This window comes from Oncorhynchus mykiss, chromosome 9 (genome assembly GCF_013265735.2).
Source record: "Oncorhynchus mykiss isolate Arlee chromosome 9, USDA_OmykA_1.1, whole genome shotgun sequence".
In the NCBI taxonomy this organism is placed as follows: Eukaryota; Metazoa; Chordata; class Actinopteri; order Salmoniformes; family Salmonidae; genus Oncorhynchus; species Oncorhynchus mykiss.
This window is the reverse complement of record NC_048573.1, coordinates 12856346-12880290: the sequence shown is the minus strand read 5'-3', so window position 1 is coordinate 12880290 and position 23945 is coordinate 12856346. Positions and strand designations below refer to the sequence as shown.

The 23945-nt window shown below is 39.3% G+C and overlaps 1 protein-coding gene across 2 annotated transcripts; it reads left to right on the top strand.

Moving 5' to 3' along the window:
- The first annotated feature begins 3844 nt into the window (after positions 1–3844).
- Positions 3845–23725, top strand: LOC110531492 (C-type lectin lectoxin-Thr1-like). Of its 2 annotated transcripts, XM_021614696.2 has the most exons (5): positions 3845–3893; positions 4667–5044; positions 13443–13781; positions 21772–21878; positions 22180–23725. In XM_021614696.2, the coding sequence occupies exons 1-5, from the start codon at positions 3863–3865 to the stop codon at positions 22285–22287; spliced, it is 963 nt and encodes a 320-aa protein (XP_021470371.2). In that variant the 5' UTR covers positions 3845–3862; the 3' UTR covers positions 22288–23725. The 2 variants fall into 2 exon arrangements, with proteins under 2 accessions (XP_021470371.2, XP_036843266.1); XM_036987371.1 differs by lacking the exons at positions 3845–3893; positions 4667–5044 and adding an exon at positions 12000–12612.
- The last annotated feature ends 220 nt before the right edge of the window (positions 23726–23945 follow it).

The window sequence follows — 23945 nt, the reverse complement described above, 5'->3', positions numbered from 1 at the left end:
ATTGTGAGCATCTGCGCTACTTCGGGGTGCAGGATAGTTTGGGATTTTGACAATGAAGCCCTTTACCTTCTTCCCCAGAGACAGATGAACTTGTGGATACAGTTTTTATGTCTAAGTGTGCAGTTTGAAGGAATATGCTAACTAGTGTTAGCGCAATTGTTAACTAGCATTGGCTCACGACACTACCTCTAACTTTCTCCATACTGGAAGCAGATACAGTTGAAGTCGGAAGTTTACATACACTTAGGTTGGAGTCATTAAAACTTGTTTCTCAACCACTCCACAAATTTCTTGTTAACAAACTATAGTTTTGGCATGTCGGTTAGGACATCTACTTTATGTATGACACAAGTAATTTTTCCAACAATTGTTTACAGACAGATTATTTCACTTATAATTCACTGTATCACAGTTCCAGTGGGTGATAAGTCTACATAAACTAAGTTGACTGTGCCTTTAAACAGCATGGAAATTCCAGAAAATGATGTCATGGCTTTAGAAGCTTCTGTTAGACTAATTGACATAGTTTGAGTCAATTGGAGGTGTACCTGTGGATGTATTTCAAGGCCTACCTTCAAACTGAGTGCATCTTTGCTTGGCATCATGAGGAATCAAATGAAATCAGCCAAGGCCTCATACATTTTTTTGTAGACCTCCATAAGTCTGGTTCATCCTTGGGAGCACGTTCATCTGTACAAACAATAGTACGCAAGTATAAACACCATTGGACCACGCAGCCGTCATACCGCTCAGGAAGGAGACGCGTTCTGTCTCCTAGAGATGAACGTACTTTGGTGTGAAAAGTGCAAATCAATCCCAGAACAACAGCAAAGGACCTTGTGAAGATGCTGGAGGAAACAGGTACAAAAGTATCTATATCCACAGTAAAACAATTCCTATATCGACATAACCTGAAAGGCCGCTCAGCAAGGAAGAAGCCACTGTTCCAAAACCGCCATAAAAAAGCTAAACTACGGTTTGCATCTGCACATGGGGACAAAGATCGTACTTTTTGGAGAAATGTCCTCTGGTCTGATGAAACAAAAATAGAACTGTTTGGCCATAATGAATATCGTTAGGTAGGAATCATGAGGTAGGAAAATTATGTGGATATATTGAAGCAACATCTCAAGATATCAGTCAGGAAGTTAAAGATTGGTCGCAAATGGGTCTTCCAAATGGACATTGACCCCAAGCGTACTTCCAGAGTTGTGGCAAAATGGCTTAAGGACAACAAAGTGAAGGTATTGGAGGGGCCATCACAAAGCCCTGACCTCAACCCTATAGATTTTTTTGGGGCAGATCTGAAAAAGATTGTGCGAGCAAGGAGGCCTACAAACCTGACTCCGTTACACCAGCTCTGTCTGGAGGAATGGGCCAAAATTCACCCAACTTTTTGTGTGAAGTTTGTGGAAGGATACCCAAATTGTTTGACCCAAGTTAAACAATTTAGCCTGTCTGGCACCAGTGGGACGGTAGCGTCCCACCTCGACAACAGCAAGTGAAATTTCAGGGTTCCAAATTCAAAACAAACTGAAATCCCATAATTAAAATTCCTCAAACATACAAGTATTATACACCATTTTAAAGATGAACTTCTTGTAAATCCAACCACAGTGTCCGATTTCAAAAAGGCTTTACGGCAAAAGCACACCACGCAATTATGTTAGGTCAGCGTCTAGTCACTTAAAACCATACAGCCATTTTCCAGCCAAGGATAGGGCTTGCAAATGTTAGAAATCGCGCTTAAATGAATCACTAACTTTTGATGATCTTCATCAGATGACACTCCCAGGTCTCCATTTTAGACACTAAATGTTTGTTTTGTTCAATAGTGTCCCTCTTTATGTTCAAAAACCTCTGTTTTGTTGGTGCGTTTAGTTCAGTAATCCAAAGGCACAATGCGCGCTCTCAACATCCAACAGCTTGGTTCATGTCTGGAAATGTCCACTGTCCACTCATTGAAAGTGCTGTATCTCCATCATTATTCAGAGTAAAAGCCTGAAACAATGCCTAAAGACTGGTCACATGTAGAGAAAGCCATAGAGATTGTGAACTGGGTCCTAAGTCTTTGTATGGTGGATAGGCAGTCTTTCAAAATAATAGTACTTCCTGGATGGATTTTCCTCAGGTTTTCAACTGCCATATCAGTTATGTTATACTCACAGACATTATTTTAACAGTTTTGGAAACTTTAGAGTGTTTTCTATCCAAATCAATTATAGCTTCTGGGCCTGAGTAGCAGGCAGTTTAATTTTGGCACGCTTTTCATCCAAAATTCCGAATGCTGCCCCCTACCCTAGTGAAGTTAAAGGCAATGCTACCAAATACTAGTTCAGTGTATGTAAACTTCTGACCCACTGGGAATGTGATGAAAGAAATAAAAGCTGAAATTAATAATTCTCTCTACTATTATTCTGACATTTCAGATTCTTAAAATAAAGTAGTGATCCTAACGGACCTAAAACAGGGAATTTTTACTAGGATTAAATGTCAGGGATTGTGAAAAACTGAGTTTAAATGAATTTGGCAAAGGTGTTTGTAAACTTCCCACTGTACATACATTTTTTTTTTCTACGAGTTCATCTGACTCTGGGGAAGAAGATCAAGGTCCTCATTGCCAAAATCCCAAACTATTCCTTTAAGCCTAACCTTAACCAACGCCTTAACCCTAATGTTAACCCTAAGCTTAACCAAAGCCTTAACCCTAATGTTAAGCCAAACCTTAAACAAAGCCTTAACCCTAATGTTAAGCCTAAACTTAACCAAAGCCCGGTTTGGAGTCATGGCAGCAGTGGCCATATTGTTTGACCTGTGGAAGTGGAAAAATACTTTGCATCTGAGCCCTCTAAAGAGCTCTGCATAGAGGAGAGGCAACCATTAAGAGAGACGACACCAGACACAGCAGGAGAACTCAGTCCACAGAGCAGAGAACCAGACAAGAGCAGACCATAGACCTCAGTCCACAGACCAGAGAATGAGAGAGAGACCAGACAAGACCAACTAAACAGGTTCTTATATTTTAATTAGATTTTCTGAATCCAAACTGAATTATCAATCAAACTGTGGGAAATGTTTTCTTTGGTGCTTGAGATTGATATTTAACTTTAACCTTGAACATGTCGTTTTTGGGGGGTGCTAATTGATTTCTATGCTTAAAAATTGCCCATTTTTGTTACTAGTTAATAACAATTTTGAAAAAAATTACATGTTGAGGAGTGAGGACAGTGTTAGAAGCAAATGTACAATTAAAGTGCAATATTTTCGTGTTGCAGAAAGGCAAAAACTTGTATGTGTGTCATTATAATCTAACAGCGTGATTTAATTTGAATATTTTAATCAACAACATGCGATTGATTGCCGTGATTATTTGATTACAGTTAAGTAAACCGATACATAAATATTTACCTTCAGGTTAGCTGTACTTTTGTCATTGTAAGGTACTATGGAGGTGGCAGGGTAGCCTAGTGGTTAGAGCGTTGGACTAGTAACCAGAAGGTTGCAAGTTCAAACCCCCGAGCTGACAAGGTACAAATCTGTTGTTCTGCCCACTGTTCCTAGGCCGTCATTAAAAATAAGAATTTGTTCTTAACTGACTAGCCTAGTTAAATAAAATAAAAATGGCTTCTGCTGACATTTTAAAACCTGTCCAAATGACAACAAACGTCTTAAGATAGATTTTGATAAAGATATTTTCAATATTTTAATGTCCTTACCTTGTCAATGGACTGCTTCAAGGGTACTGAAACCAATATGTCAATTTGTAAATTGAGTCAACTATCCCTTCAGCCCCTGCTAGCAATTCTATTTAATTTAACAATCCCTTTTATATTCCCTTAGTGGAAACACTGTCAGTCAGACGATGGGGTGGAGAACCATTCTATTACTAACAGGTCAGTACAGTAAATTAATAGTGTGTGTGTGTGAAAGTGAGAGTGTGTGTGTGTGTGTGTGCGTGCGTGCGTGTGTGTGTGCGCGTGCGTGTGTGCGCCTGCGGGTGTGAATCAGTGAGTTCGCGAGTAAGCATGTAAGTGGAGAAAGACTGGTACTCCACAGTGCCCCAGTATAGCTAACAACACAGAAATATACAGTGCTTTCGGAAAGTATTCCGACCCCTTGACTTTTTCCACATTTTGTTACGTTACAGCCTTATTCTCAAATATGATATTTCCATTTTTGATATTTAATAAATTAGCAAAAAATATATAATAAACATGTTTTTGCTTTGTCATTATAAGGTATTGTGTTTAGATTGATGAGGGGAAAAAACATGTTCGTCCATTTTAGAATAAGGCTGTAATAAAACAAAATGTGGAAAAAGTCAAGGGGTCTGAATACTTTCCAATAGTACTGTATATTTCTGTGTTGTTAGCTATACTGGGGTACTGTGGAAGCGGTGTTTATTTTAGCTGCTACACTGAAAAGCTGAACTTATCCTGGGTGAGCGGAGCAGGGCCACTTCATCAAGTATTTGAAGTTGTGAGTTGCGCCACAACATCTTGAAAATAGATCCACAGCGTAATTGTACGCTGAGTTGCACAAGCATCTCGTGAAGCTGTGTTGTTTACACCCTGGATTTATAGAAAACAAAGGTTAAGCATCCAGTGTAGCAGGCCTGTGATAATGGAACAGATAATAATGCACTAAATGAGAGTTTTGTTCACAGGGCTGTTTTTACCCTCTCCATGCCTCCCTCAGTACCACTTTGTGAACATGGGCAAGAACTGGAATGAAGCACAGAGATACTGCAGAGAGAAGTACACTGACCTGGCCACCATAGACAACATGGAGGATATGAACAGACTGATCAACACTGTAGACAGTGGTTATAATGGATCAGCCTGGATAGGGTTGTATAATGGTGTTAACAGCTGGAGGTGGTCTCTAGAAGATATGGACTACTATGGTGAGGGAGAGACTGAGTTTAGGAACTGGGACAGTTCAGATGGTAAATACACTGATCAGCACTGTGTAGCGACAGGAGAGTACGGGACGTGGTGGGATCTCATTTGCAACCAAAATCACCACTCGGTCTGCTACAACGGTGAGAACATGTTACTCTTTGGTGTATTTACAGCTCTATGTCTGTACAATTAGAACATTTTAAAATAGGAAATAAGTTATTATATTATCATAACTTTATGTTTGCAAACATATTTTAACCTGCATGTGCACTGACACTCTATAAAGTCATCGTGACACAAACACTACTGAAAACAAGTACAGTGCATTCAGAAAGTATTCAGAACCCTTGAATACTCCACATTTTGTTACATTACAGCCTTATTCTAAAATTGATTCAAAAGTAATTTTCCTCATTAATCTACAAAATACCCCATAATGTCACGTTCTGACCTTTATTTCCTTTGTTTTGTCGTTATTTAGTATGGTCAGGGCGTGAGTTGGGGTGGGCAGTCTGTTTCTTTTTCTATGATTTGGGGATTTCTATGTTTCGACCTAGTATGGTTCTCAAACAGAGGCAGGTGTCATTAGTTGTCTCTGATTGAGAATCATACTTAGGTAGCCTGGGTTTCACTGTTTGTTTGTGGGTGTTTGTTTCCGTGTCTGTGTTTGTTCACCACACGGTACTGTTTTCGGTTTCGGTTATTCACGTTTCGTTTATTGTTTTTGTATTTTAGTGTTCTGTTTGTCTTTAAAATATTCATCATGAACACTTACCACGCCGCATCTTGGTCCGATTCATACTACACCTCCTCTTCATCTGAAGAGGAGGAAAACCATTACACATAATGACAATGCAAAAACATGTTTTTTAAGTGTTTTGCTAATTTATTACATGTAAAAAACTGATATATCACATTTATGAAAGTATTCAGACCATTTACTCAGTACTTTGTTGTATCACCTTTGGCAGCGATTACAGCCTTGAGTCTTCTTGGGTGTGATGCTACAAGCATTAAACACCTGTATTTGGGGAGTTTCTCCAGTTCTTCTCTGCAGATCCACTCAAGCTCTGTCAGGTTGGATGGGGAGCGTCGCTGCACAGCTATTTTCAGGTCTCTACAGAGATATCCAAGTCCGGGCTCTGGCTGGGTCACTCAAGGACATTCAAAGACTTGTCCCTAAGCCACTGCATTGTCTTGCCTGTGTGCTTAAGATTGTTGTCCTGTTGGTCCGTCGCCCCAGTCTGAGGTCCTTAGTGCTCTGGAGCAGGTTTTCACCAAGGATCTCTCTGTCCTTTGCTCCGTCATCTTACCTCAGTGCTGACTAGTCTCTCAGTCCCTGCTGCCGAAAAACATTCCCACAGGATGATGCTGCCACCACCATGTTTCACCGTAGGGATGGTGCCAGGTATCCTCCAGACGTGAGGCTTGGCATTCAGGCCAAAAGGTTCAATCTTGGTTTCATCAGACTAGAGAATCTTGCTTCTCATGGTCTGAGAGTCCTTTAGGTACCTTTTTGGCAAACTCCAAGCAGGCTGTCATGTGCCTTTAACTTAGGAGTGGCTTCTGTCTGGCCGCTCTACCATAATGTCCTGATTTCGAGTCTCATATCAAAAGGTCTGAATACTTACGTAAATATTTTATTTCAGTTTTTTATTTTTAATACATTTGCAAAAATTCTAAAAATATGTTTTAACTTTGTCATTATGGGGTATTATGTGTAGATTGATGAGGACAAAAATTTATTTTATCAATTTTAGAATAAGGCTTTAACGTAACAAAATGTATACACTGTATGCAGTGCCTTCAGAAAGTATTCAGACCCCTTGACTTATTATTCTACATTTTACTGTGTTACAGGCTGAACTCAAAATGGATTTAATGACAAAGTAAAAAAAAAAAATCAGAATTGTTTAGAAAATTAATTGAAAAGGAAATACAAAAATATCTCATTTACATAAGTATTCACACCCCTCAGTCAATGCATATTACAATCAACTTTGGCAGCGATAACAGAGTCCTTTTGGATATTTTTTTTATATTTAAAAAATATGATTATTTAACCTTTATTTAACTCGGAAAGTCAGTTAAGAACAAATTCTTATTTACAATGACGGCCTACCCCAGCCAAACCCGGATGACGCTGGGCCAATTGTGTGCCGCCCTACGGAACTCCCAATCATGGCTGGTTGTGATACAGCCTGGATACGAACCAGGGTGTCTGTAGTGACACCTCTAGCACTGAGATGCAGTGCCTTAGACTGCTGCACCACTCGGGAGCCCAAAATTTAACTCTGTAACTGTTTTAAAATCACCATTGGCCTCATGTTGAAATCCCTGAGTGGTTTCCTTCCTCTCAAGAAAATGAATTAGGAAGAATGTCTCTATCTTTGTAGTGACTAGGTGTATTGATACCCTGGTCTTTGTGGTTAAACAATTATTTTTTTCACTGCTCGACTGAGGGACTTTACAGATAATTGTATGTGTGGGGTACAGAGATGAGGTTGTCATTCAAAAATTATGTTAAACACTATTATTGCACACAGAGTGAGTCCATGCAACTTATTGACAGTTGTGGCTGCTTTGTGTGATGTATTGTTGTCTCTACCTTCTTGACCCTTGTGCTGTTGACTGTGCCCTATAATGTTTGTCCCATGTTTTGTGCTGCTACCATGTTGTGTTTTTACCATGTTGTTGTTATGTTGTGTTGCTACCATGCTGTGTTGTCATGTGTTAATGCCTTGCTATGTTGTTGTCTTAGGTCTCTCTTTACGTAGTGTTGTGTTGTCTCTCTTGTATGATGTGTGTTTTGTCCTATATTTATATTGTATTTATAATTTATTTTCTTTTTTTATCCCAGTCCCCCGTCCCTGCAGGAGGCCTTTTGTCTTTTGGCAGGCCGTCATTGTAAATAAGATTTAGTTCTTAACTGACTTGCCTAGTTAAATAAAGGTTAAATAAAAAAAATGGTGACTTGTTAAGCACATTTTTAGTCCTTAACTTATTTAGGCTAAACATAACAGAGGTTGAATACTTTTAACTCAAGACATTTCAACTTTACATTTTTGATTAATTAGTAAACATTTAAAAAAACATAACTCCACTTTGGCATTATGGGGTATTGTGTGACAAAAATTCTCAACTGAATCCATTTTAAATTCACCCTGTAATGTAGTGTAGTATAGAAATCCCCATCACCTGGATGTCACCATTTAGTTTGGTGGAAATGATCCAACCATTATATCAAATCAAAATTGTATTGGTAACATACACGTATTTAGCAGATGTTATTGCGGGTTTAGCGAAATGCTTACCGACAGTGCAGTAATGTCTAACTAGTAATAATAAACAATTACACAACATATACCCAATACACACAAATCTAAGTAAAGGAATGGCATAAAGAATATATAAATATATGGACGAGCAATGTCAGAGCGGCAAGATAAGATACAGAAGAATAGAATACAGTATATACATACATATGAGATGAGTAATGCAAAATATGTAAACATTATTAAAGGGACTAGTGTTCCTTTTTTTATTAAAGTGGCCAGTGATTTCAAGTCTATGTATATGGGCAGCAGCCTCTAATGTGTTAGTGATGGCTATTTAACAGTCTGATGGCCTTGAGATAGAAGCTGTTTTTCAGTCTCTCGGTCCCAGATTTGATGCACCTGCACTGACCTCGCCTTCTGGAAGATAGCGGGGTGAACAGGCAGTGGCTAGGGAGTTTGTTGTCCTTGATTATCTTTTTGGCCTTCCTGTGAGATTTTGTACTGTAGTTGTCTTGGAGGGCAGATAGTTTGCCCCCGATGATGCATTGGGCAGACCGCACCACTTTCTGGAGAGCCCTGCAGTTCTGGGTGGTGCAGTTGCCGGTGGTGCAGTTGTCGTACCAGGCGGTGATACAGCCAGACAGGATGCTCTCAATTGTGCATCTGTAAAAGTTGAGGGTTTTAGGTGCCAAGCCAAATTTCTCCAGTCTCCTGAGGTTGAAGAGGCACTGTTGCACCTTCTTTACCACACTGTCTGTGTGGGTGGACCGTTTCAGTTTGTCAGTGATGTGTACTCTGAGGAACTTGAAGCTTTTCACCTTCTCCCCTGTGGTCCCGATGATAGGTGGGTGCTCCCTCTGCTGTTTCCTGAAGTCTACAATCACAACACTCCCAGAGCCCTCACCTCCTCCCTGTAGGATCTCTCATCATTGTTGGTAATCAAGCCTACTACTGTAGTGTCGTCTGCAAACTTGATGATTGAGTTGGAGGCGTGCTTGGCCACGCAGTCATGGGTGAACAAGGAGTACAGGAGGGGGATGAGAACACACCCTTGTGGGGCCCCAGTGTTGAGGATCAGCGAAGTGGAGGTGTTGTTTCCCACATTCACCACTGGGCGAGGTTCACACCCAGGGCCTCGAGTTTAATGATGAGCTTGGAGGGTGCTATGGTGTTGAATGCTGAGCTATAGTCAATGAACAGTGTCGTTTCTTTGGCTATGCCGGATTAAGTGATATGACATGCTATTCTATAAAATAATTTATCCGTAATTAATATCACCTGATTGAGCTAATCATGTAAATGTAATTAACTAGAGTCTGGCACCACAAAATAATATTTATAGAGCTGTTATCTTCCGAATAAACTCTTAAAGACCAAGTAATATTTTACATCAATAGCAGTCAATATGAATCTTCATCTTAATTCAGTCTCATCTGAAAGTTGTACATTCTTGGTTATCTGCACAAACCCTGGATAACAATTTGAATCAGCCATAAAAAAATGGGTTTAATCATTTATTTACTAAATACCTAACTAATTACACATACACATAATTAAATCATAACTTGATTACAAATTACGTCATAAAGGAAATGTCCCTAGTGGGCGGAACAGATATGACAGCTTTTTGCACAAAAGAAAAGGGGCTGGGTTTGAGTGAAAGAGCGGGAAGACTGAGGAACAAAGGGAAGAAGCTGTGCTATCGTAAATACAGTAGCTTATGCATTCTAAATTACCACCCATTTGGAAATGGAAAATGCAATAATTATTTACTCTGAGCTGCGCTTCGGTAGGTTGGTGGTAGATGGAAAGCCGTGTTGCTCAACCGAGTCCTTTGAAGAATGTCTCTGGTTGTCAATTGGATACATTGTAGTAACGTCGTTGGGTGATAGACGGGATACTCTGTTCCTTCCTAACCCTCGTTGCATCTGCTGTTGCTAACTCAACGGCTAGGAGTTATCACTTCTGTAGTGCATAAGAGTTCAAAGTTCATACCATTCGCAACCAAAGCTCATGCTGATGTTGGCTTCATTCTGTAGCTATTATCTGAACCATTCTGACATAGGACCGTTGTCCTCACGTCCTCGGAACAGGAGGTTATATTGTCGTCAAGGGCTTATATCTGAAGGGAGAGGAGGGCGTGTTTTGAAAGTTTTATAGCCCATGTCCCTTCACAGGGGCGGGCCACTGATAGGGCTCTGCTCAATCTTATGAAAACCCAAATCTCACATTTTAGAAGCTAAAATCACATTTCATCCCATCACAAATAATTTCATATTCAAACATTTAAATTGAACAACAATTACATGTGAATCCGATAACTCTGATGTGTAGACTTTCCATTGTAGAGTTTACGTCATCTTATCATTAATGAGAATGTCTCAGATGACAACCGAACTGACATCATATTCATTATGTACCACCGCATATAGTTATATACACCGCAGAGTATAGTTAATTTTCCCCCACCTTCTGATGTTCCCAGAATCTCTATGTTAACCAAGGGTTTTGCAAATGTAACCTCAGTAGGGTAGAAAGAGGAAAAAGGGGGGGGAAGAGGTATTTATGACTCATAAACCTACTCCCCAGGCCAATGTCATGACAACAGCATTTTTACATAGGTATTTCTCTTGTTCAGATGGAATAGGGCAGTGTGCAGTGCGATGGCATCGTCTGTGTGTCTATTGGGGCGTTAAGCAAATTGAGGTGGGTTTAGGGTGACAAGGTAGAGGTGATATGATCCTTGACTAGTCTCTCAAAGCACTTCATGATGACAGAGGTGAGTGCAATGGGGCGATAGTCATTTAGTTCAGTTACTTCTGCTTTCTTGGGAACAGGAACAATGGTGACCATCTTGAAGTATGTGGGGACAACAGACTGGGATAGGGATTGATTAAATATGTCCGTAAACAATGCCAGGCTAATTGTGAGATTACAAATTATGTCACAATCAAAATGTTCAGGGCTATGCTAGTTACAACAGGGGTAACATGATGTCTGATGTGCCTTCTAGCAAACTCTATGGTCAAGAAAAACAATAGGCAAGTTTGTGGGTGCCTCCCTGCAAACTAATTGTCTTACTCACGTCGGTCACAGGGAAGAAGAGCCCAGAGTTCTTGATAGCTGGCCACGTCGGTGGCACTGTGTTATCCTCAAAGAAGGCAATTATTAAGAGGCTAAAGAACAAGGAGCTTGTAACGCTCAATGAGTGAATAGGTGTGGAGTCAGGCGCAGAGAGCAAAAGGATGCGAGAAAAACACGCTTTAATGTCCAGAATAAATCACAGGAACAAAAATAGAAAACAATAATGTGAAAAAATAAAGGACAGCGAGAAACCCGAAATGCAAACACAAACCACTCTAACACATACAGACGAACAAGCCTGCACAAACAGAAGCGGGCTGAACGAACTTAAATAACCCCACCCTAACAACCAAACAAGAAACAGGTGAAACCAATTAGACACAACCAAACGAACACAGAACAAAGGATCGGTGGCAGCTAGTAGACCGGCGACGACGACCGCCGAGCGCCACCCGAACAAGAAGTGGAGTCACCTTCGGTAATATTCGTGACAGAGCTAATATCTTGCAATCGATGTCCTAGAATAAAATTATTGACTTAACCTTAACTCAGAGACCAAGCATATATTTATAGTGCATATATGTACTATATGTATAGTGTAATTAACAACTATCAATAGGCCTACCAAGATACAGTCATTTAGTTAATCAAATAATTACTCTGTAAAACAAGGAATGCATTTACTCAATTCAACTAATAGAATGTATTAATCACAAAATAAATAATACTCAACTCCAGTGTACATGAAATACATGATACATTACAGAATAACTCAGAGTAAATGACTATCACCGATAGGCTAAGACTTAACGTGGCTACAGTTCAGAATAATCTGTAAGAGAAAAACTGTGTGTGTGATACACACAGGAGTTTGGTAACAAGTTCTCAAAGTATGAACAAATGTGTATTCAAGTAGGAACGCAGCCCCAGCCTGAATTACTTAACGCTTCGTGTTACTTAACACTTCGCTAGTAAAAACAAAAGACACGAAAACAAACCCAGACTCTAGTCTATTCAACTCAATTAAAATAATCTGTCCAGACAACAGAAATGTGCTTAATAACCAGTCAACCCAACCTACAGTTTTAATCCAGTCACTTTAAAAATACATCAATCAGAAAGCATACAATGCAAGAAGACATAACACATTTTGGCAGCTCTTTATAAGCTCTTGAAAAAAAGTAAACACCACAATTTCATTCACACGGTAACATTCATTTAGTCAAATCAAGTTTTATCAGTCTTCACACCTCTCCTGGCGCCAGTGACCACAGGACTTCCGTGAGAACATCTCCTCCTGGAAACTGCCACAGCGAAAGTGTGACTCTCGTATCTGACAAGCAGAGGTAACATAATGTAGGTCTGATATCTGATTGGAGGTTAATTTGACAGAAATGCTATTTATCAACAACTCAGGTTATGAATCCAAGCAACTCAGATGCTTATAAAAGGGTTTCAGATTCATTGTTCTATCACTTTTTTGTTCCTTAACTTCTCTAGTGAGATACACTCTCTCTCTCTCTCTCTCTCTCTCTCTCTCTCTCTCTCTCTCTCTCTCTCTCTCTCTCTCTCTCTCTCTCTCTCTCTCTCTCTCTCTCTCTCTCTCTCTCTCTCTCGCTTTCATTATCTCTCCACCCAACTGACTTTTGGGGCATGGCCATTCAGGCTATGATTTCTCTCTCTCTCTGACAATTACGAGAATAATGCCTTGTAATGCTTGTTAATGGTTTGTTACTTAAGCTTTAAGTCTTGTATGTGAATCCATTCATTTTTACAAAGTAAATAAATACAATTGTATTTTGAATCCATTCTCAGATATTTGCCTATTACTGTAACTCAACCATAGTCTCTTGCATCCTACCAACTATCTTTATTGAGTCAGATAAACATTTTAATAGGCTAATTGCTTAGTCTTATTATCAGTCACATTTGGGTTATTTATAATATCCTAAATTATAAATATTACTACCCACTACAGTAACACAACAAAATGTGGAAAAAGTCAAGGGGTATGAATACTTCCTGAAGTCTTGTATCCGCCTTACCCTCAGATAAATAAGTAGTACTGCTAGGTTTTACACAGTCAAATGTGACAAATTGGTAAATTTCTTAGGTAAAAAATAACTATAAATGATACTTACATTCAATACTTACATTCAACGTTAAACATTTGCAGGGAAGACAACCATCATTTCTGAGAGGTTCATCTTGTCAAATGAAGGTATGACGTGGGATGAAGGGCAGAGCTACTGCAGACAGCACTACACAGACATGGCCAGTGTGAGGAACCTGGCTGAGAGCAGGAAGATAGGGAGCATTGTACCGAAGGGAAACTGGGTGTGGATCGGCCTGTTCAGAGACTGGAGCTGGTCGGACCAGAGTAACTCTTCATTCAGATACTGGCGTTCAAGAGCACCCAATAATCGCTACGGGAACTGTGTGTCGATGTTCGATAAATCAGGCAAATGGGAAGACTACACATGTGGAACAAAACTTCCCTTCTGTTGCTACGGTGGTGAGTTACAGTATATGTTATTGTGTGTGTGTGTGTGTGTGTGTGTGTGTGTGCGCGATTCAAATCAAATCAAATGTATTTATATAGCCCTTCGTACATCAGCTGATATCTCAAAGTGCTGTAAAAAACCCAGCCTAAAACCCCAAACAGCAAGCAATGCAGGTGTAGAAGCACGGTGGCTAGGAAAAACTCCCTAGAAAGGCCAAAACCTAGGAAAAACCTAGAGAGGAACCAGGCTATGTGGGGTGGCCAGTCCTCTTCTTGCTGTGCCGGGTGGAGATTATAACAGAACATGGCCAAGATGTTCAAATGTTTATAAATGACCAGCATGGCCCAATAATAATAAGGCAGAACAGTTGAAACTGGTGCAGCAGCACAGCCAGGTGGACTGGGGACAGCAAGGAGTCATCATGTCAGGTAGTCCTGAGGCCTGGTCCTAGGGCTCAGGTCCTCCGAGAGAGAGAAAGAAAGAGAGAAAGAGAGAATTAGAGAGAGCACACTTAAATTCACACAGATTCACAAACCTTCCATAACAAAGCAATCACTTACAAAGAGATTAACCTGGAGAAGAGTCCCCTAAGCAAGCTGGTCCTGGGGCTCTGTTCACAAACACAAACACACCCCACAGAGCCCCAGGACAGCAACACAGTTAGACCCAACAAAATCATGAGAAAACAAAAAGATAATTACTTGACACATTGGAAAGAATTAATAAAAAAACTGAGCAAACTAGAATGCTATTTGACCCTAAACAGAGAGTACACAGTGGCAGAATACCTGACCACTGTGACTGAACCAAACTTAAGGAAAACTTTGACTATGTACAGACTCAGTGAGCATAGCCTTGCTATTGAGAAAGGCCGCCGTAGACAGACCTGGCTCTCAAGAGAAGACAGGCTATGTGCACACTGCCCACAAAATGATGTGGAAACTGAGCTGCACTTCCTAACCTCTTCCCAAATGCATGACCATATTAGAGACACATATTTCCCTCAGATTACACAGATCCACAAAGAATTCGAAAACAAACCCAATTTTGATAAACTCCCATATCTACTGGGTGAAATTCCACAGTGTGCCATCACAGCAGCAAGATTTGTGTCCTGTTTCCACAAGAAAAGGGCAACCAGTGAAGAACAAACACCATTGTAAATACAAACCATATTTATGTTTATTTAGTTTCCCTTTTGTACTTTAAAATTACTTGAATCAACTATAGAACCAATTGCCCTTTACTGTTTTGAGGTATTGGGTCCGCTCACCAACAGAGAATTTACAAAATGGGACAAACACCAAATTGAGACTCTAAATGCATGCAAATAATGCATGCAGAGAAGAATTAGGCCGATACCCACTAATTCTCAAAATCCAGAAAAGAGACGTTAACCAGAACCTAATTGTTATGTCAAATTTTATGTTCATTTTGATGGCGTAGAAGGCCCTTCTTGCCTTGTCTCTCAGCTCGTTCACAGCTTTGTGGAAGTTACCTGTGGTGCTGATGTTTAAGCAGAGGCATCTATAGTTGTTTGTGTGCTCTAGGGCAATGGTGTCTAGATGGAATTTGTATTTGTGGTCCTGGCAACTGGACCGTTTTTGGAACACCATTATTTTTGTCTTACTGAGATTTACTGGGTCGACAGAATCTGTGCAGAAGATCTAGGTGCTGCTGTAGGCCCTCCTTGGTTGAGGACAGAAGCACCAGATCATCAGCAAACAGTAGACATTTGACTTCAGATTCTAGTAGGGTGAGGCCGGGTGCTGCAAACTGTTCTAGTGCCCTCACCAATTTGTTGATATACAGTGGGGCAAAAAAGTATTTAGTCAGTCACCAATTGTGCAAGTTCTCCCACTTAAAAAGATGAGAGGCCTGTAATGCCATTAATACAGGTAACGAGTGGAGGACAGAGGAGCCTCTTAAAGAAGAAGTTACAGGTCTGTGAGAGCCAGAAATCTTGTTTGTAGGTGACCAAATACTTATTTTCCACCATAATTTGCAAATAAATTCATTAAGAATCCTACAATGTGATTTTCTGGATTTTTTTTCTCATTTTGTCTGTCATAGTTGAAGTGTACCTATGATGAAAATTACAGGCCTCTCTCATCTTTTTAAGAGGGAGAACTTGCACAATTGGTGGCTGACTAAATACTTTTTTGCCCCACTGTATATGTTGAAGAGGGTGGGGTTTAAGATGCATCCCTGTCTCCCAAGGCCCTGTGAAAAGAAACGTGTGTTTTTTTTGCCAATTTTAACCACACACTTGTTGTTTGTGTACATGGATTTTATAATGTCATATGTTTTTACCCCAACACCACTTTCCATCAATTTGTATGGCATGCCCTCATGCCAAATTGAGATAAAAGCTTTTGTGAAATCGACAAAGCATGAGAAGACTGCCTTTGTTTTTTTGTTTTTTTATTTATTAGGGTGTGCAGGGTGAATGTGGTCTGTTGTACGGTAATTTGTTAAAAAGCCAATTTGACATTGACTCAGTACATTTTTTTCACTGAGGAAATGTATGAGTCTGCTGTTAATGATAATGCAGAAGATTTTCCCAAGGTTGCTGTTGATGCATATCCCACGGTAGTTGTTGGGGTTAAATTTGACTCCACTTTATAGATTGGGGTGATCAGTCCTTGGTTCCAAATCTTGGGGAAGTTGCCAGAGCTAAGAATGATGTTAACCTCTAGCGTCGAGCAATCCCGTATCCGGGAGCGTAATCATAGCCTCAAGCTCATTACCATGACGCAACGTTTCCTAAAATCGCAAATGAAATGAAAGAAATATATTGAAACACAAGCTTAGCCTTTTGTTAACAACACTGTCATCTCAGATTTTCAAAATATGCTTTTCAACCAAAGCTACACAAGAATTTGTGTAAGAGTATTGATAGCCTAGCATAGCATTAAGCCTAACATTCAGCAGGCAACATTTTCACAAAAACAAGAAAAGCATTCAAATAAAATAATTTACCTTTGAAGAACTTTGGATGTTTTCAATGACGAGACTCTTATTTAGATAGCAAATGTTCATTTTTTCCAAAAATATTATTTGTGTAGACGAAATAGCTCCGTTTTGTTCATCACGTTTGGCTAAGAAAAATACCGGAAAATGCAGTCACTTACAACGCCGAACTTTTTTCCAAATTAGCTCCATAATATCGACAGAAACATGGCAAACGTTGTTTAGAATCAATCCTCAAGGTGTTTTTCACATATCTATTCGATAATCTATCAGTGGTGGCAGTTGGCTTGTCATCAGAAGCAAACGGAAAAATACTGCAGCTGGAGATTGCACAATAATTGCAACGGAGGACACCAAGCGACCACCTGGTAGATGTAGTCTCTTATGGTCAATCTTCCAATGATATGCCTACAAATACGTCACAATGCTGCAGACACCTTGGGGAAAACGTGGAAAACGTAAGCTGACTCGTAGCTCCTCCACAGCCATATAAGGAGCCATTGCCATGAGGCGGTTTCAAAAAATGCGGCACTTCCTGATTGGATTTTTATCTGGGTTTTTTCTGTAACATCAGTTCTGTGGCACTCACAGACAATATCTTTGCAGTTTTGGAAACGTCAGAGTGTTTTCTTTCCAAAGCTGTCAATTATATGCATAGTCGAGCATCTTTTCGTGACAAAATATCTTGTTTAAAACGGGAACGTTTTTCATCCAAAAATTAAAATAGCGCCCCCTATACCCAAGAAGTTAAAGAGTTTAAATATAGCATTTTGGAATTTGTGGTCTGTATATTGTATAATTTCATTTAGGATTTTGTCCTGTAGTTCATTCAATGTAATTGGAGAATCCATTGAGTTCTGGTAGTCTTTAATAGTTGATTCTAAGATTTGTATGTGATTATGTACAGTTGAAGTTGGAGGTTTACATACACTTTAGCAAAATACATTTAAACTCAGTTTTTCACAATTCCTGACATTTAATCATAGTAAAAATTCCCTGTCTTAGGTCAATTAGGATTGCCACTTTATTTTAAGAATGTGAAATGTCAGAATAATACTAGAGAGAATTATTTATTTCAGCTTTTATTTCTTTCATCACATTCCCAGTGGGTCAGAAGATTACATACACCAAATTAGTATTTGGTAGCATTGCCTTTAAATTGTTTAACTTGGGTCAAACGTTTCGGGTAGACTTCCACAAGCTTCCCACAATAAGTTGCGTGAATTTGGCCCATTCCTCCTGACAGAGCTGGTGTATCTGAGTCAGGATTGTAGGCCTCCTTGCTCACACACAATTTTTCAGTACTGCCCTCAAATTTTCCATGGGATTGAGGTCAGGGCTTTGTGATGGCCACTCCAATACCTTCACTTTGTTGTCCTTAAGCCATTTTGCCACAACTTTGGAAGTATGCTTGGAGTCATTTTCCATTTCGAAGAACCATTTGCGACCAAGCTTTAACTTCCTGACTGATGTCTTGAGATGCTGCTTCAATATATCCACATACCTTTCCTTCGTCATGATGCCATCTATTTTGTGAAGTGCATCAGTCCCCGCTGCAGCAAAGCACCCCCACAACATGATGCTGCCACCCCGTGCTTCACTGTTGGGATTGTGTTCTTCGGCTTGCAAGCCTTCCTCTTTTTCCTCCAAACATAACAATGGTCATTATGTCCAAACAGTTCTATTTTTGTTTCATCAGACCAGAGAACATTTCTCCAAAAAGTACGATCTTTGTCCCCATGTGCAGTTGTAAACCGTAGTCTGGCTTTTTTATGGCAGTTTTGGAGCAGTGGCTTCTTCCTTGCTGAGCGGCCTTTCAGTTTATGTTGATATAGGACTCGTTTTACTGTGGATATAGATACCTGTTTCCTCCAGCATCTTCACAAAGTCCTTGTTCTAGGATTGGTTTGCACTTTTCGCACCAAAGTACGTTCATTTCTGGGAGACAGAATGCGTCTCCTTCCTGAGTGGTATGATGGCTGCGTGGTCCCATGGTGTTTATACTTGCATACTATTGTTTGTACAGATGAACGTGGTACCTTCAGGCATTTGGAAATTGTTCCCAAGGATGAACCAGACCTGTGGAGGTCTGAGGTTTTGGCTGATTTATTTTGATTTTCCCATGATGTCCAGGAAAGAGGCACTGAGTTTGAAGGTAGGCCTTGAAATGCATCCCCAGGTACACCTCCAATTGACTCAAATTATGTCAATTAGCCTATCAGAAGCTTCTAAAGCCATGACATCATTTTCTGGAATTTTCCAAGCTGTTCAAAGGCACAGTCAACTTAGTGTATGTAAACTTCTGACCCACTGGAATTGTGATACAGTGAATGATAAGGGAAATAATCTGTCTGTAAATAATTGTTGGAAAAATGACTTGTGTCATGCACAAAGTAGATGTCTTAACTGACTTGCCAAAACTACAGCTTGTTAACAAGAAATTGGCAGAATGGTTGAAAAACTAGTATTAACCTCTCTAGGGTACGTGGGACACGAACGTCCCATCTGGCCAACATCCAGTGAGATTGCAGAGCGCTAAATTCAATTACAGAAATGCTCATTATAAAAATTCAGAAAACAAAACATATTTTACATAGGTTTAAAGATTAACTTCTTGTTAAACCAACCACAGTGTCATATTTATAAAATGCTTTTCGGCAAAAGCATACCTAGCCCAGAACATACATAGCCCAGAACATAGCCCAGTTGACAAATTATTACAAACAGTAACCAGCCAAGCAGAAGCGTTACAAAACTCAGAAATAGAGATAAAATTCATCCCTTACCTTTGATGATCTTCATATGGTGGCAATCAGACGGCATTAATTTACTCAATAAATGTTCCTTTTGTTCGATGAAGTTTATATCCAAAAACCTCAGTTTTGTTAGCGTGTTTCCTTCAGTAATCCACAGGCTCAAACGCAGTCAAAACAATCAGACAAAAAAATCCAAATTGTGTCCGTAAAGTTCATTGAAACATGTCAAATGATGTTTATATTCAATCCTCATGTTGTTTTTTTAGCCTAAATGATCTATAATATTTCAACCGGACAATAACGTCGTCAATATAAAAGGTAAACAAATAATGCACTTGCGCATGAAAAAGCTCTGCGACACGGTAGGGTCCACTCGTTCAGACTGGTCTTACTCCCTCATTTATAAGAATACAAGCCTGAAACCATTTCTAAAGACTGGTGACATCTAGCGGAAGGCATAGGAACTGCAAATGGAGTCCTAAGTCAATGGATACTGTAATGGCATTGAATAGAAAACTACAAAAAAGAAAGAAAAACTACTTCCTGAATGGATTTTTCTCAGGTTTTCGCCTGCTAAATCAGTTCTGTTATACTCACAGACACTATTTTAACAGTTTTGGAAACTTTAGGGTGTTTTCTATCCAAATCTACCAGTTATATACATATAATCTCTTCTGGGCCCGAGTGGCAGGCCGTTTAATTTGGGCATGTTTTCATCCAAAATTCCGAATGCTGCCCCCTACCCTAGAGAAGTTAATGACTCCAACCTAAACGTATGTAAAATGCGACTTCAACTGCATATGTTTTTGCTGTTTGTTCTTTGTTATAGGGATGGATAACTCTTTGTGTTGTTGTTTGTTTAGTGTTTTTCCCAGAAGTGGTTAGAGTCTATGGATTTTTCAATTACATTAAGCTGATTTCTGACATGCTATTCCTTCTTTATCCGTAGGGTATTTCTGTATTGTTTTAGTGCCTTCATAGTGAAGGCGTAGACTCAGGTTTTCTGGGTCTCTGTTTTTGGTTGGATAGTTTTCTCAATTTCGTTCTTAGATTTTTGCATTCTTCATTAAACCATTTGTCATTAATTTTATGTTCATTTCATAGTGAAGCTGAGAGGTCGAATACACTGATTAGGTTTTCTACTGCCAAGTTAACACCTTCACTATTACAGTGGAAAGTTTTATCCAGGAAGTTGTCTAACTGGGTTTGAATTTGTTGTTGCCTAATAGTTTTTTGGTAGGTTTCCACATACTTTCCTTCCATCTATTGTAATGGTCTGGGTGGAGCTGGTGCAGAGGAGTCAGGCGCAGGACAGCAGAGATGAGTAACACAAGTAACTTTACTCAAATATTCCAAATAACATGTCGTAATACCGAGTCCACAATAACGGGCCGAACATACGTAAAACAATCACGCACAAAAACCATGGGGAAAACAGAGGGTTAAATATTGAACATGTAATTGGGGAATTGAAACCAGGTGTGTAAAACAAAGACAAAACAAAATGAAAATGAAAAGTGGATCGGCGATGGCTAGAAACAAGGAGAGGGACAGACTTTGGCGGAAGTCGTGACATCTATAGCATTTCTTAATTTTATTCAGTTCATTTGGCTTTGATGCCTCATTATTGAGCATTGCTCTGTTCCTGTAGTGTGATTTTGCTGTGATCTGATAGGGGTGTCAGTGGACTGACTGTGAACGCTCTGAGAGACTCTGTGTTGAGGTCAGTGATGAATTAGTCTATAGTACTACTGTCAAGGGATGAGCTGTAGGTGTGCCTACCATAGAAGTGCCCTCGAAGCCTACCATTGACTATGTACATACCCAGCATGTGACAGAGCTGCGGGAGTTGTGACCCATTTTTGATGGTTATGTTGTCTTAGTTGTGCCTGGGGTGCATATTGGGGAGGGAATGCTGTAATTTCCAGGTAGGAGTTTGTCCGCCTGTGTGCTGAGGGTGTCAGTCAGGTTCTTGTCCAGTTCTGGCATTTAGGTTGCCACAGACTAGTACATGTCCCTGGGCCTGGAAATGATTCATTTCCCCCTCCAGGATGGAGAAGCTGACTTCATTAAAGTATGGGGATTCTAGTGGGGGGATATAGGTAGCACACAGAGGACATTTTTCTCTGTTAAGATAATTTCCTTTTGAATTTCTAGCTAATGTAAAATGTTCCTGTTATGATTAATTTAATAGAGTGAGTTAGGTCTGCTCTGTCTCTGTCTCTGGCGCCGTCTCTGGCACCGTCTCTGGCTCCGTCTCTGGCTCTGTTAGCTCCCGCAGTGACGAAGACTCAGCAGGTGGTGCGAGTGAAGCTGACCCCAAAAGACCAGAACATGGTCCTGACTGATCCTGCCATTCAGGAAGCCATCTTGCAGCAGGTAAATTTCACCTTCTCTTCCTCGTTGAGAAATTAGAGCCATTTTAGTGGTGATAAAGGGTTACAAGTGAGGGTTACAAGTGAGAAAGGGTTACTGCAGTATCTAGCTAAATTATATACCATTGACTACAGATTTACCTGTTATCTATAACGACCATAATGTTTATGACTGTCTATGACTTATTTTATAATGTCTTATATAACTGTTATAAATAGATTATAAATGCATGCAGTAAAGTGTTAGCCAGTACTGACTGCATAGTTGGTAGACCAGCCAGTAAACAAAATTCTGTGTTCCTCAGATAAAGAAGGAATTGACTGAGAAGGGGATGTCTGATGATGTCAAATTGAGATGGAAGGAGCAGCCTGATGGGAAGATCTTCCACAAGGAAGAAAAGGGGAAGAAGTAAGAAGGAGAAACTGAACCGAGTATGAAGCTGTAAATACTATTACAGTAGAGACTAAGGGGACTTTTCTGACCAACATCCCATTTACAGCTCGACTTGCCAAAACCCTGAAAACTAACCCTTACCGTAACCCTAACAATATCCTTAACCAACCCCCTAACCTTAACCAAACACATAACCAATGACGTATATAAACCCTGGATTGTTGATGCTACAGTATTTATTGGCCATTGAGAGACTTTGAAGCCACCGGTCGGCCATATTGGCACTCCCTAGTAGGAGCAGTCCTCCAATGGAATTGAATAGAATTCTACAGTATTTCAATTAAAATGGACAAAATGACATGTTTTTAAGTATGTTTTGTTGTAGTGGGGACAGGAACATTAGTACTCTCCAAAAATAAATACTTTACGGAATGTTTTTAAAATATATTGTTTCAATTTTATGTTCAGCTTACATAGTATAATTTTAAAGTATGCATTAAGGTGTCTGTTATAGAATAAATATGTCAAAACGGATGTAGACATTAATAAATGCATTTCTATAGCTTCCAAAATATTTTTACAATTGGGGAGGAGTGCCAAGATAGCTGCACCAGTAGCTTGAATACAGAGCACGATGCCAGTCATCCAGGGTTTGTACACATCATAGCACGTAACCCTATTCTTAACCCTAACGTTCACCTGATTCTAACCAATTTGGATATTAAATATTGTCTTTCACCTCAGTCACGTCCCCTTAGTTTTTTCTTACTGTCTCATATCCCTTATATTCTAATTTTCACACTCTAGCCAGTAGTTATTTTGTAATAATGATACATTATGTCAAATTGCATTTGGATTGGGTTTTCGCACTTAATGCTGTTATGAATTGTTCAAACTATAATTCCAAGACATGTCTAAATGTTTCACCTTTCTTGTTACTGATTCAATGTATTTACTTTACTTGTTATTTCTCAGTTTCTAAGAGTACACAACTATCTTAACATGAAACTGTGTGATTGATAGATAGTAACATTTTTTTTTAAATGTTTTAACTACTTTATTTTTATTATGATTCATAATTATTTTCATATGGTTTATAATGTATTTTTAAACCATTCTTACAGCGATGTTATTTCCATTTCATACTGCATTTCTACTCTAGTATGGATATACAGTATATAAACATGTTAACAAATAATTGTCTCACTCTTTAAACTACTGTTGGTGTAATTACATTAATGAAGTGAAATACGATTGAAGTCAATTCTGAGTCTGACATGGTTGATTAGAAGTTAAGAATCAGCAACTTTATATTACCGTACCGTAATGTCATGTTTAATAGATAACTACTCATCACAACCACAAAATACAACAGTAGGGTTCAAATCAACAGTGTTTTACAAACTATAGGGTATGATATGTTTAAAAAAACACGTTTTCAACATTAAATCTATTAAGACACATTTTTGAAGACCTGTCTGTCTTTGAACTGAGACATATCAAACATTTAAATAAAATACATTAAGGTGAATGCACAGGGAACACTACATTTTAATTTAATTTAATTAACATTTTAAATAAGTCAGGGGTATTTACTATCACTAGAGACTGAAAAACCTATTTTATTGCTGTCTGTTGAGCTGAATCACTTGGTTTTGCTTTGCCTCAAGTGAGATG